Below are 13,346 nucleotides of genomic sequence, written 5' to 3'. Positions count from 1 at the left end.
AGGGACCCTTCTTTCTTTCACTGACGCAGTGTGAATTGTGTGGTTTTCCACTTTGGCTGTTGGGTACCGGCACTGCCCTGAACTGATATGTGCTCTGGGCATTCCATCTAATCTTTTGGGAATTTCTTTCCTGGTCTCAGGTAGTTTCCTTATAGTACTTATCTGACTACTCGAGGGGCCCCCTCCCCAGCTCTGTTGTTAACTGTGTGCAGCTCTCCCCTCTGCAGCACTGTGTGCTGCCAACTCTAGCTGCTTTGGCTTCCCTGAACTCCCAGCTCCACCCCTTCAGCTCAGGGAATCTGCTGGCCTCTGATGTTAAAATGTCTACCATATAAACTAATTTACAAAGCCAGTCCTCACTGACAAAACAGCTGTTCAAGTAGACTTCTGTCAGAAAAAGCCTGACTTCGTTTTTAAAATTCACAATATAAATGCTAATATGCAGTTTGATGAATACTTTTTAAAACTGCTGAGAAATAAATTGTGAAATACATTTTGTGAGAAATTACTAAAAGTGGACATTATTAAAATGTTTTGGATTAATGTCAGAAACATGAATTTATATGCCATTTCCCCTTAATTTTTATTTTTTATATTATTTTGAAGTGAGGAATATGATGAAAGGTTTATATTCCTTTATTAAGTGCATATGCATGTATATATTAATCTTTGGGTAATAACTAAATAAGAAACATGCATAAACATTCAAAATAACTACATTAATTTTGTTAGGTACCATGTTAAAATGAAACATGCAAATGATACAAAAGAAAAATGTTTGTTATAAAATTATATTGCTAAAAACTAATTAGTCCAACAACTAGCTTAGAATTTAACTTTTTAAAACAGGTGGTAGAATATAATCAACATTTTAAAATGATATAGGATAAAGATTAACTATAATGAAGATAATTTTTGGTATGGATTTGTGGAAATCATTTTGAAACTTTTATATTGAGTAATTTTCAGAGACGTCACATAAAATATTTTTTCTGTAGTTTGGATCCAGTGTAAGTTAAACATTTTGCTAACCTCAGAAAACATTCCAGTTATATTTGAAAGACTTAATTCGTTAACCTTATAAGCAGATTATGCAGATTTCTCTTTTGGCTGAATATTTTAAACTTTTATGTGTTGAGAAAGTGGTACAATTAAGTAGGTATGACTTATTGGTGTGGTTTTAAGTTCTCTAAGTTAAAAGCAAAGTTAAAATATTTAATAGCAAACGTTTATTGTGTTCTTGCTGTGTATTGGTAGAATCTGTATTTTGTCTAACCTAATTCTCACAATGATCCTAAGAGATAGGTACTACTTTTATCCTCCTTTCAGTGATGAGAAAACTGAGTTTCAGAAAATATTTTGCTCAAGTCAGCCCAAGAGCTGGTAAACAGTAAAGCCAGAATTAGAACCCAGGCAGCTTGTCTTCAGAGGTTGTATCATTAACCACAGTGCTGTGCACTTCCCACGGCTGTGCTGTCATGACCTTCATTTTGACGAATGAATTTCAACGTAGTATATTTAATGATATGATAGAATATGATATGCAAGAAAGTTATTAAGCATTTTCAAGTGCTTTCCAAAACACTGAGTTATTTGTGATAAATGAATCCTATTAGATATGCTTTAAGAAAAAGCAACTATCTAAAAGAAATTCTGAAAGGGTTTTTAGTTATTGAGTTATTAAAAAGTAGGCAACTTTTAAAATTATTTGTTTTTATTAACTTTTTTTTTCGTTGGGAGAAATGTGAGGTGGTGTATCGATTTTCTTAGTTTTATTATTTGAGGAAATGACTGAAAAGTGTAGAGAAACTGGAAGATCTTAATTGTTTGTTGTAATAGTATTTACAGCAGCAAATAGCAGGTTGCATTCAATGCATGCCAGTTGTGTACTGGGCGCTGCTCTAATCACTGCACATATCACATACGTATATTTAATCCTTACAAAAAGTCTATGAGGCTGGCACAATTATCCCCATTGTATAGATTTCAGGTTTTTCTAGAATGATTTTAAGTACAGAACTGATTTAAACAACTACTGTCTTTTTTATTTTGGTTTTGTTTTTTATTAGTAAATGATGACTGGATAATTGCAGCAAATATATTCAGGTTATTCTTTTTACTGCTGCTTCGTATTATGCTGTACCCCCATTACTACACAGATGCCTCCTTTTTCATTCAGTATACAGTGACCACACAGGCCTCTGCCCTTTTTCTTGTCACTACATACCGACCCTTATTTGGAACACCCTGACTTTTAACTGCAATTATATTTCCTTCCGAAATTTCAGTTCATTCCAAGTATTATAATCACTTCCTCTTTCAAGTCTCTGCCAAGTCCTCTGTTCAGTATCCCATGTTTCCTATTCATATAAATTCCTTAACTGAGGAGTTGTTTTTTTCTTGTTCTGTGCCTGTTATGGTTTTAACATGTGAATTAATAGGAATATTTTCTAAATCCATTGTTTATATAAGAACTACATGTATATAAGTTTTATGCTTATTTTTAGTAGTTGTATATATCTGATTATGTACAAGCAATTAAAAGAAGTTTTTAGCCTCCTGCAATTTAAAAAATATTTAAATCTGTCTTTCATCACAGTGAGAAAGTATCACTGTATTTCTTTTTTCACATCTCACTATTTTTTAGGTTTTATGGCAATTAGATATATTCCGAAGAAGCTTGCGGGTTCTGACTGGACATGTTTGTCAGGGAGATGCCTGCATATTTTGTGCACTGAAGGTAACCTTTTAATAGTTCTGAAAAATTACTATTGTTTCTCAAAAGATTTAATTTTATTTGATAGTCTGGTTTGACATATTTGGTTAGTTTATTTGTAATAAAGTTTTTGTCAAGTGACTTACAGTTTTGAAGATGAATTCTTAAAATATGACTTATTCAGGTGTATATTTCCATTTTCCTGTAAAAGCAGTTTAAATTAATATTCTAAATAGTATAACATTGTAGGAACATTGTATTTTTCATTATTTTGAAACAGTCCTTTATTCATTTTAACAGATTTTTTTCGAGTTACTACTGTATCCTGGGCTCTGCTGTAGTTACTAAGGATATAGCAGTGAATGAAACTAATAAAAATCCCTGTTCTCATGTAGCTTGAATCCTTGTAGGGGAGAAGAAAATACGTAAACAAAATATAAAGTACGTTAGGTAATAATAATTGTGAAGGAGGAAATATAAATCAGGGAAAGGTAACAGAGAGTGTTGAGTAGCAAGGAAAGCCTCACTGAGAAAGTGACATTTAAATCACGGCTTGCAAAAGGTGATGGAGTGGACTAGAGCATTCCAGGCAAGCAGGGACACAGCAACTGCAGAGGCCCTGAGGTGGGAGTGTACGTGACATTTTCAGGGAAGCCTGAATGGGTGGCAGAAGCTTTGTGAGCAAGGGGGACAGTGATAGGAGATGAGCTCAGAGGTAAGGTGAGTTGTGGTGGTTTCAAAAATGTCTGCAGGTTCTTTTGCACTCTTCTATCGAAAGGTGGAATCTAATTCCTTGAATCTGGGTTGCCCGTATTCATTTCCATCACGTGGCAGAAATGAGATTAGGTCAGATTAGAAAAAGTGACAAAGCTTTCACCTGGCTCTGTCTGTTAGGGTGCTCATTCTTGGAAGTGAGTGGCCATGCTGTGAGGAAGCCAAGCTGGTCACAGCTACAGCAAAGTTCCTGGCCAGCAGACAGCATCAATAACCAGCATCAACCTCTAGACACTAGTGAGCGACCTTCAGATGCCTCCAAGTTCCAACATTCAAACTATTATAGATGACTGCAAGTGGAGCAGAATTGAGCTGTCCTCACCCAAACTGCAGATTTGTGATCAAAATAAATGTTATTTTTAGTAACTAAGATTTGGGGTGGTTTTGTTTAATAACTGAAACAGGAGTCCAGGTTGTGTAGGGCCTTCTAGGACCTTAACTTTTTCTCTTGAGTGCTTTAGGAAGTCATGGGATTGTTTTGAGTGGAGGAGTGATAAAACCTGTGTTAAGTAGGTATGATACTTGGACTAGATCTCTTTGGCTGCTTGGATGAGAATACATAGAACAGGGACAAAGGCAGAAATGGGGAGTCCAGTATAAATTAGCAACTCATTTATGTCACTGACATTTTTACCCAAGAATTTAAGATTTCGTTGTTGTGTTTTCAGAAATATGTCAGTGTTTTATATTCTTGAATATTCTTAGTATACACGCATATACATAATACAGGAAAACAAAAGGTAATTTTCATGTTTATTTTGACTTATATTCCTAAAAGGTCTGTTTGAATAAGTCACCAAAGGAGGCAATTTTATATTCTCTTTTTTATATGGCAAAAATAGGATTGATGAAGAATGAACTTACATCAAATTACAGTATTGCATTTTATTTACTCTGCAGTAAATTTTGAATGTTTTGTTCAGTTGTAAAAACTAATTAAATTTTCTAGCCCAGGTCTTCCCATGGCCTTACACATCATCTGCCTCTTCCCCCTGCTTGCCTCCCCACCTCAAAACACTTGCTCGTACACACACACACACACACACACACACACACACACACACACACACACACACACACACACACTGCACTGTCCTCCTTGCACTTTCTCAGAGCTGGCTTTCGTCTCTGAGTATTTTCATTATTATTCCTTTTGTCTAGAATGATTTTCTTCAAGATGTCCCTGTGGCTAACACCCTTATTTCCTTTATGCTTCTCCTTAAATGTTATTTTTCCATCAGTGAGACCTTCCCTGACTACCCTAGGTAATAGGTAAACTCCTTCCGTCTCTCCTGCCCTCAGCATCCCTATCCCTATTACACTACTTTATCTTTCTCTCTTGTATTGTATTTCTTTTTCTCTATTGTACTTATTACATTACATTCTGACATATAATTACCCTTTCCCCATTACTACAACGAGAACATATGCTCCATGAGGGCAGGGTCTTTGTTTTCTGATGTAGAACAATGCCTCACACATACTAGGCAATCAAAAAATAGATGTTGAATGAACATCAGTCTTGTGTAGGATTAGTATCTTATACGTTACCTGGAAAAGTTGACTACCTAAATAAGAAATGACTTGTGAAAGTATTTTTCATTTTTTAGCATTTGTAATTGTAGCTATAAATTTTGGTTCTGGATATCTAATATCATTTGGCATCTTTCTTTTTAACTTTGTTCTTGTAAATTAAATTTTCTTGTATCAGTGGAACAGATTCTTGAAATATTTCCTAGCCTACCATATGTTGATCTTAAAAGCAATTTTATTTTGAGATGACATACCCCTTGAGCTAATTGATACAGAACTTAATATGACCAATCCTTATTTGGTGGTTTATCACAGTAAACTATTTTTCCCCCACTTCCTCCCACTTAAGATGGTTGTCATAAAACTGGAACTTATTAAAAAGTTTTTCTTGCTTAAATTCAATAAAGAAAATAGGAGACCAGATTTAACACCTATAATCACATGTTCTTGAATGTTCCCACTGTTTCAAGTCTAGTGAGTTCCTACTGTTTTATTTGATTATATGTTTTAGTTTTGAATAATATAATTTCAATTCCTACAGTATACTTTAAGATTTAAAACAACTTATCTCAAAACTCTTTTTAAACAACTTAGATCACAGTCAGTTAGGGAACAGTTTAAAATGGGCCTTATCTCAATCAGAATTTCTGAGGATGGGACCTGAGAAATTTTCATGTTTGATTCTTATGCACTAACATTTGATTTCGAGGCTGGGGCAACCATTTTTACGTATTACTACTAGAAATAATTAATTTTTTAAAATTAATTTTTATATGGAATTTTAGAGCAAAAGACTTAGTTTCTGAGTATAAAGTTTCGAGTTCCGCTGGTGTAATGAAATTGCTCAAGTGTTTTTAGTTGTTGGTGTTAAACTTATTGGTTGATGTATTTGTTGATTCCCAGACAATATTTGCACAGTTTCAACACAGTCGAGAAAAAGCACTTCCCTCAGATAACATACGGCATGCTCTTGCAGAAAGTTTCAAAGATGAGCAGCGATTTCAGGTTGGTCTTATGGATGATGCTGCAGAGTGCTTTGTAAGTATTTCTGATAATCCTTAAGTCAGAATGATAGTGTGCATTCCTTAAATGATGCATCTTTTGAGACAAATGAAGCATAAGTTCATAACAGTGGAAAAGTCAGAACTGCTTAGTAGATCCTTGTCTTACCTACCCTTCAAAGCTCAGTTTAAGTCCACACGTGTTTTGTGTACTTCACTTTTGATTATTGTGCTGCTCTAATTTTTGAGAGTTAGGCTACTAGAATACTTTAAAATTTATTTGTTGGAACAAAAAGGCTTATTATGTATAAATCATATCACTTAAGTCGTTGTTCTGTCCCACAGGGTTTACATATGCAGCACACTCTCCCAGTAACATTTCTCATTACATGCAATGATTCTCTTTGGAAGAGAAGAGGATCTTGATGGGCAGCTGTCAGGGGCAGCAATTCTGATATACACCTTACTCCAGGTTGAGAATCACTGACTGAGGTGGATGTTCTGAGACTGTGTTACCACCATGTTGATCAGGGACGTACCTTACATACCTTCTTAAGTATGCCTGTTGATGATTAATTGTTTCAATAACATAGATGTCACCTATATTTAAGATGTAGCTATTTCTTATCTTAGTCTTACATCTCTTTAGCAAATGCGTAAATTCTTTCATCAGAATCCCTCTTAAGGTTTGCCTTGCCATGTTATTTCCCTGTCACCATTTCTTCTTAGCTCAGGCCTCTACTCTCAGCATTATTTAAGCCTCCTTACTAGTGTCCTTTTAACCTATATCCTAAGAGTGTGTTTTTTTAACAGCCACCATGTTAATATAATTTTCTTCAGATAAATGCTTCCTCTTCAGATATTTCTGTGGTTCAAATCTGACTCTTCTGACATTTAAGGCTCTTTACATTTAAACTCCAACTTATCTCTTTGCTTCCTTCCTGAATTTTCCCTTCTGGTGAGATACTTTCATTTTGTTCCTCAAACGTGTATTTTAAATTCCTGTTTTATAGGGTTTGCTCAAGTTCCTGAAATACTCCAAACTTTCCTAATCTATTAGTTGTTAAAGTTCAACCTAAGTCTTATCTACGAGATAATGCATCCTCAAAGCACCCCACTCCGTTCTCCAAATTTCTGAAGAATTTATTACTCTCTATAGAATTTATTTGGCATTTATGGTTTTTTAAAAAATAAACATCTCGACTGTTTCCTTAGACAGATGGACAGCTCCTTGACTAGTGCACTGCTTATTTAGCACACTTGCCATATTGACTAAAATATGACCAAAACAGCACAGTCATGAAATATGCTTTTCATACTTGTCATGTTTATAATTGCTCGATTGCTTAAAATATAAATGGATATATTTTGAAGAATACTGAACTTTATAATTTTACTTTCATTTAAATGAAATATTGCTAATCCACAATATGATTATTCATGGGATATCTAGAAATCCAGGCTTAATTAATTGAATGGTTATAAATGTCCTGGGGCAGAGGAGGGGGAAGTTAACTAATTAAAAGAATCCATTGGTTAAGCTTTGGTAAAAAGGAATAATTTGTTAAGGAGATTAATACCCCTTATTGATCTATGTTACAAATCCCAACTTTCGTAAGAAGTTTGTTGAAGAGCAGATTCCTTGCATTAAGGTGTTAGTGCAGGTATTATAAGCCTTTATCATTGATGTTTTGATTTAAGTTATATAGACTCTCCAAATGATCTAAGTAGGGTTATTTATTTATTTATTTGTTTGTTTATTTTATTGGCTGTGTTGGGTCTTTTGTTGCTGTGTGCAGGCTTTCTTTAGTTGCGGTGAGTGGGGGCTACTCTTCGTTGTGGTGCACGGGCTCCTCATTGCCATGGCTTCTCTTGTTGCGCAGCATAGGCTCTAGATGCGTAGGCTTCAGTAGTTGCAGCACATGCGCTCAGTAGTTGTGGCTCACGGGCTCTAAAGCACAGGCTCAATAGTTGTGGTGCACGGGCTTAGTTGCTCTGTGGCATGTGGGATCTTCCTGGAGTAGGGATCGAACCCGTGTCCCCTGCATTGGCAGGTAGTTTCTTCACCACTGCGCCACCTAGGAGGCCCCTAAGTAGGGGTTTTAAAAATCACTTGCCTTTTCTCAGTATAAGAACGCTGGGAACATAGGAAATCTTGTTTTCTAATACTAAATTCTAGATGTCAGCGACCATGAATTGTTTTTTTAAATCTTTATTAAAATCATATATTACATTATAATGTTTCGCTAAAATTTTTTTAAAGCTTATGCTGTAAGAGGTGAATAATTGAGCAACATTTGAAGGCTTGGTTAAAGAGAGAAGTGGAAAAGCTGACTGTATATGGCACTTATAAATTTAACACTTTGGAAAATATTTAGATTTTTTAATTTGTAAAGTTAAAAAGAGTTGTATTTTGAAGTATCTTGTGCAAGATTTTCAACTCATTTGTCTTTTAATTTTTAAATTAGGAAAATATATTGGAGAGGATTCATTTTCACATAGTGCCAAGCAGAGACACAGACATGTGTACCTCTAAGTCTTGTATCACTCACCAGAAGTTTGCTATGACTCTGTATGAACAGGTGAGATGGCTTAACTGTTTCATTAGAGACTATATTTATGTTTTATGATTGATAAATTAAACATATTTTTACCTGCAGTGTGTGTGTCGTAGCTGTGGAGCATCATCAGACCCTCTACCCTTTACAGAATTTGTGCGGTACATTTCCACAACAGCTCTATGGTAAGAACCTATTAATGCATATTTACCCTGGATGTTAGTAATGTATGTGATCACATTGAGCCTTTCTCTTATGAAACTATAACATACATGAATATCTACTCTCTGAGATTAACAAATGTGGTACCATTAGGGGTACTAAGTGATGTCTGTCTCAATTGGTTGTTTCTGATTTACCAAATATCCATGTCACTCAGTGAAATGTATAAAATATTAGTCAAAATGTATATCTATATTTATAGCAAGTTTTTGGAACTGTGATGGAGAGCTTAAAATGCCAACTTCAGTGGTAAATGGAACTGTACATGATTTCTTCATTTTTTGCTAAGGTGTTACCTTTGTAGTGGCCAGGTCTCCTGTCAGCTCTACCATGTCCCTGCGTGGTGATGGAAGCTAGGGTAAGCAGACAAGAAAGGAAAAAGTGAAAGTAATCTTTGTTAGGTTTATTGCATTTAAGGCTTCAACATTCACCTGAAATAAAAATTTGTCATGCTTCGCTGTCCCCTCCCTCCCTTCCCAGCCATGAAACATCAACTTAGGGATCCAAAAATGATCCCTAGACTTTACATAATAAGAACTGTTTGAACATAGCAACAGGTATTTGAGAGTGTAAATATTTGATGTGTGATAAACATTGGATAAGATGATAAATGTTTGCAGGTACTTTAATACGAAAGACAAAACATAGATCAATAATTATCAATCAGAATACATCAGTACAGCAGTTAGTTGCCAAATGCTACCAATGTTTTTATCATTGCTCAAAGTGAATATTAGGATGCTCATTCATTATATTATTAAACTTCCTTGAATTTTTTTGGATATAGCACATTATTAAAGATCATCAATATAGCAGGTTGGTAATTTGGATATATACAGAGTTGGGAAACATTGGTTTAGAGGAACATTCCTTAAACTTCAGTCAGTTGTAGTCAGTTTCATTCACTTTTTATGAAAAGTAGGATGGTGTTTGAATAAGGATAGACCACAAATTAGAAACTGTAAAACTTTGTCTACTTTGAAACTCTTGTGTAAAATGACAGTGCTCTGAGACACTGTCTTAGGTAATAAAAATTAGAGCTGCATCAGTTTCTCCCTGGTCCATGCCACAAAACGCAAAAGCCCAGAATTTGAATTCTAATTATAATCTTTCTTTATTGGTAGTAAGTATTGAATACCAGTTGTTCAATGCTTACTATGTTCCAGGCTTTACATAAATTGTTGCTTTTAATCTTAACAAAAACCTTTGTTGATCAAGAAATAGGATTCATACGATTAATCTGGTAAATGGACAAATTAAGATTGAAACCCAGATCTGGGTTCATTTGAAATTCAAAATGTATCTCGTTAACCACTTCTCTGATGTGGTCAATTTTGTAAAAAACCATTTCGTGCGTTTTAAATGAGCCAGTCGGATTTAGTGCTTTCTAGTCTACTTGTGAAGTGCTTTAGAAGAATTGGTACTTATGGTGGTTATTGAGTATTGGGTATTATTTTAACCATTGAACTGTAAAATATATCCAGCTCGAGGACAGTTACAATTACTAAGTAAAACCAGAACACTATGTATGGAAACTAGTCGGAACATTGAGCTTACATTATATATCTTTTTGGAAATGTTGAAATAATTGTTTAAAGATACTAAATACCTTGATAGGTAAAAATTTGACTCTAGGAAAAGTTGGATGCAAAATGGCACAGATACCTTGCCTAGGCTCTAATGAAATGGTTAGCATTCACAATAGGAATAAAAGGCACAAGCCTGGCTTTAATAGCTTTGGTTGTGACTTCTGCATTAATCAGCAAAGGGCCGTTCTCTTAACTGAAAATAGCTTTGTTTCTGGGAACTTCAGGCCAGAGAGGGAGCCTTTCCTAAAGTTTGTTGTTCTTGTTAGGCAAAAGTTTAAACTCAAGTCCCTATTTGTTAAGTAATAATGTAAAAGAAACAGTTAACTTGGAATTACCTTCAGATGGAGCATCTTACCTCATTAATGTAGTTCCAAGCAGTGGTTTGATTTCGTGTTAATTTATTCTGTTCTTGACCTAATTTTTTTCATCATAACCTACAAAATATAATTTTTCATTTCATGGAAATTTATGGTTAATTTTTCAAACAAAATTGTGTTTTAAGACAAAAAGTGATCATACCTGTATTGATAACTTAATATTTTTGATGCAAATTTATTAGATCTTTTTTAAATTCATAGACCAGATTTAGGACTGATTCTTTCTTTTGTAGCAATGAAGTTGAAAGAATGATGGAAAGGCATGAACGCTTTAAGCCTGAAATGTTCGCAGAATTGCTGCAAGCAGCAAATACAACTGATGACTATAGGAAATGTCCTGTAAGTATAATTTGGAGAACATTAATGTGCTTCTATATTTGTAAATTTGAAAATAGGCATTCAGGAATTAACATGCAAATATTATATCTAGAATTAATTTTAAGAATTTACCTTTTCAGTGTTTTTTTAGGTAACTCTTTATACCATCTGAGCTCTTATTTCTTTAAAAATTTGTAACTGTTAAGGGTTTAAGGTAGCATATGTTGATTAATTTTAAGTTCTGAAGTCTATTTTTGACTAAAGAGAAGATTTCTTTTTTGTTTTCCTTTAAATAAACATTACAAATGGTATTATTCTTTCCTCATGTAATATTATTAATGACTTCAAGGGCTTTATATCTGCTTTTTTTAAGGTTGAACTCTTGTTTTAGCAGATTTACAGAATACCAAAGAAAAATACTTTCATTTTAAATAAACTTTATGTTTAATCAATAATTAAGACAAATATTTTGTTAGAGGTCTAGTTTAATATGCTGAAGAAATAAATTTCTGATACATGTTAAGATTGTTATTGCTTAATATAAACTGTATAAGGCATTACCTGTGGTACATATTTTGATAATTTCAGAAGTTGCCTTTTGTGTTTTTCTTTAGAGTAACTGTGGCCAAAAAATAAAAATTCGGCGTGTTTTAATGAATTGCCCAGAGATTGTTACAATTGGTTTAGTCTGGGACTCTGAGCATTCTGACTTGACCGAAGATGTTGTTCGGAATCTAGCAACACATCTTTATCTTCCCGGGGTATAGCAACTCTTTTCATTCTCTTCTTTTTTATTTTTAAATTCCTCTAAAACATCTTCTTATATTATAATGCACTTTGTTTTTCAGAACTAAATTTTCTTTCTAAAGTAAATAATTTACAGATGTAACTCTGATAAAGTTAATCAAATCAGGCTAACTGGACTGCCTTTCTTACCTAGAATAGGAATGGCTTTCAGTTACAAACTAAACCATCACTTGCTCTATCCCTTTATCACCGTAGAGTGATGATGATATGATACTATATGTGTGTATATGTGTCTCTGTGTGTGTATGATAATGATTATAAATACAAGTATTAAGCTAGAAAAATTTAAGATTTAAAATTCACCTACAGCTTTGATCTCTTAATATGCTTTTTACTATCTTAATATATTTTGAATTGGTTTACATTACAGTTAAACTTTTAGATAGTTATCTTGAGGTAATATGTTTCAGTAAGTTAACTTAATTGAATCAAGATTGTTAACTGATTGTTAACATAATATATTAAAATATGTGATTCAATCATGAATTATGAGGAAATGTGTAATTTATCTCGAACATTTTGAGTTCATGTATGCAAAGTGTCAATTTTGTGTTAGAGATACTGTGCTGCTAAACTAAGCTGTAAATACATTTTATTGGACTTAATATTTATGATGGAGTAAATGAAATTAGTAATTCTGTTAACAGTGCAATGTGGTGTCTTTAGTACTTATATATCAGTTTGGGGCAGTATGCGTGAGAAATATTTTTCATAGAGAATCAAATGCATGACTCATCAAACTATTGTTCCTCATTTTAAAAAAGATACAGTATTAAATATACATTATTTTTACACAGCTTTTTTATAGGGTTACTGATGAAAATGCCAAAAATAGTGAACTTCACCTTGTTGGCATGATTTGCTACACCAGCCGACATTATTGTGCCTTTGCTTTTCATACCAAGAGTTCCAAATGGGTATTTTTTGATGATGCAAATGTGAAAGAGGTAAGTGACACTTTACTAACTGGAATAATTATTATTTTTACTTTTTAGGAATAAATGATATAATAATTGATATAATTATATAAAATAATTATTATATGTAAGTACTTATATAAAATAGTAATAGGTGAACGTAATTATAATAGCATCATTAAAGCCCTCCAGTATTAAAGATTAGAAAGACAAATAGATGAAGCAACTATTTTAGACACTAGATGACAGACAGTTGGACAGAAAAAAGGGAAACCAACAAGGTGAACCCTACAGTGATTCCTGCCTACTGCCTGTAGATAGTTTGGATTGCAGTGCAGGGAGGGAAAACCCAAACAAAGCCTAGTAGTCTCACTGAGTTGAGGAAACCAAAATTGGAGTTCAAAGAGGCCAAGATGGCTAAAATTTGCTGGACAGATTACCAGAAAGAAAGCTGCACAGAGGGAACGTTCTGGAGATTGGCAGAGGGATTCCTTTTAATCTTCGGCTGAACAGTGATCCACCATTTGTAGGGCA

The 13,346-nt window shown here is 33.9% G+C and overlaps 1 protein-coding gene across 6 annotated transcripts in view; it reads left to right on the top strand.

Annotated features, from left to right (window-relative positions):
* The window catches only part of USP53 (ubiquitin specific peptidase 53), a 59,229-nt gene that overhangs the window by 22,673 nt on the left and 23,210 nt on the right, over positions 1-13,346 (top strand). For 4 of the 6 annotated variants that reach the window (XM_057705464.1, XM_057705462.1, XM_057705463.1 and 1 more), the window contains exons 3-9: positions 2,648-2,740; positions 5,927-6,061; positions 8,493-8,606; positions 8,685-8,767; positions 11,004-11,109; positions 11,703-11,849; positions 12,693-12,842. In XM_057705464.1, the coding sequence (XP_057561447.1) occupies positions 2,648-2,740; positions 5,927-6,061; positions 8,493-8,606; positions 8,685-8,767; positions 11,004-11,109; positions 11,703-11,849; positions 12,693-12,842 (828 nt within the window). Of the gene's footprint in view, positions 1-2,647; positions 2,741-5,926; positions 6,062-8,492; positions 8,768-9,093; positions 9,163-11,003; positions 11,110-11,702; positions 11,850-12,692; positions 12,843-13,346 lie in introns of those variants that run through there. The other 2 variants (XM_057705466.1, XM_057705468.1) reach the window with 2 other exon arrangements.

This window comes from Hippopotamus amphibius, chromosome 13 (assembly GCF_030028045.1).
Source record: "Hippopotamus amphibius kiboko isolate mHipAmp2 chromosome 13, mHipAmp2.hap2, whole genome shotgun sequence".
NCBI lineage: Eukaryota > Metazoa > Chordata > Mammalia > Artiodactyla > Hippopotamidae > Hippopotamus > Hippopotamus amphibius.
The sequence above is the reverse complement of the archived record's forward strand: the minus strand, read 5'-3'. Positions and strand labels throughout refer to the sequence as shown.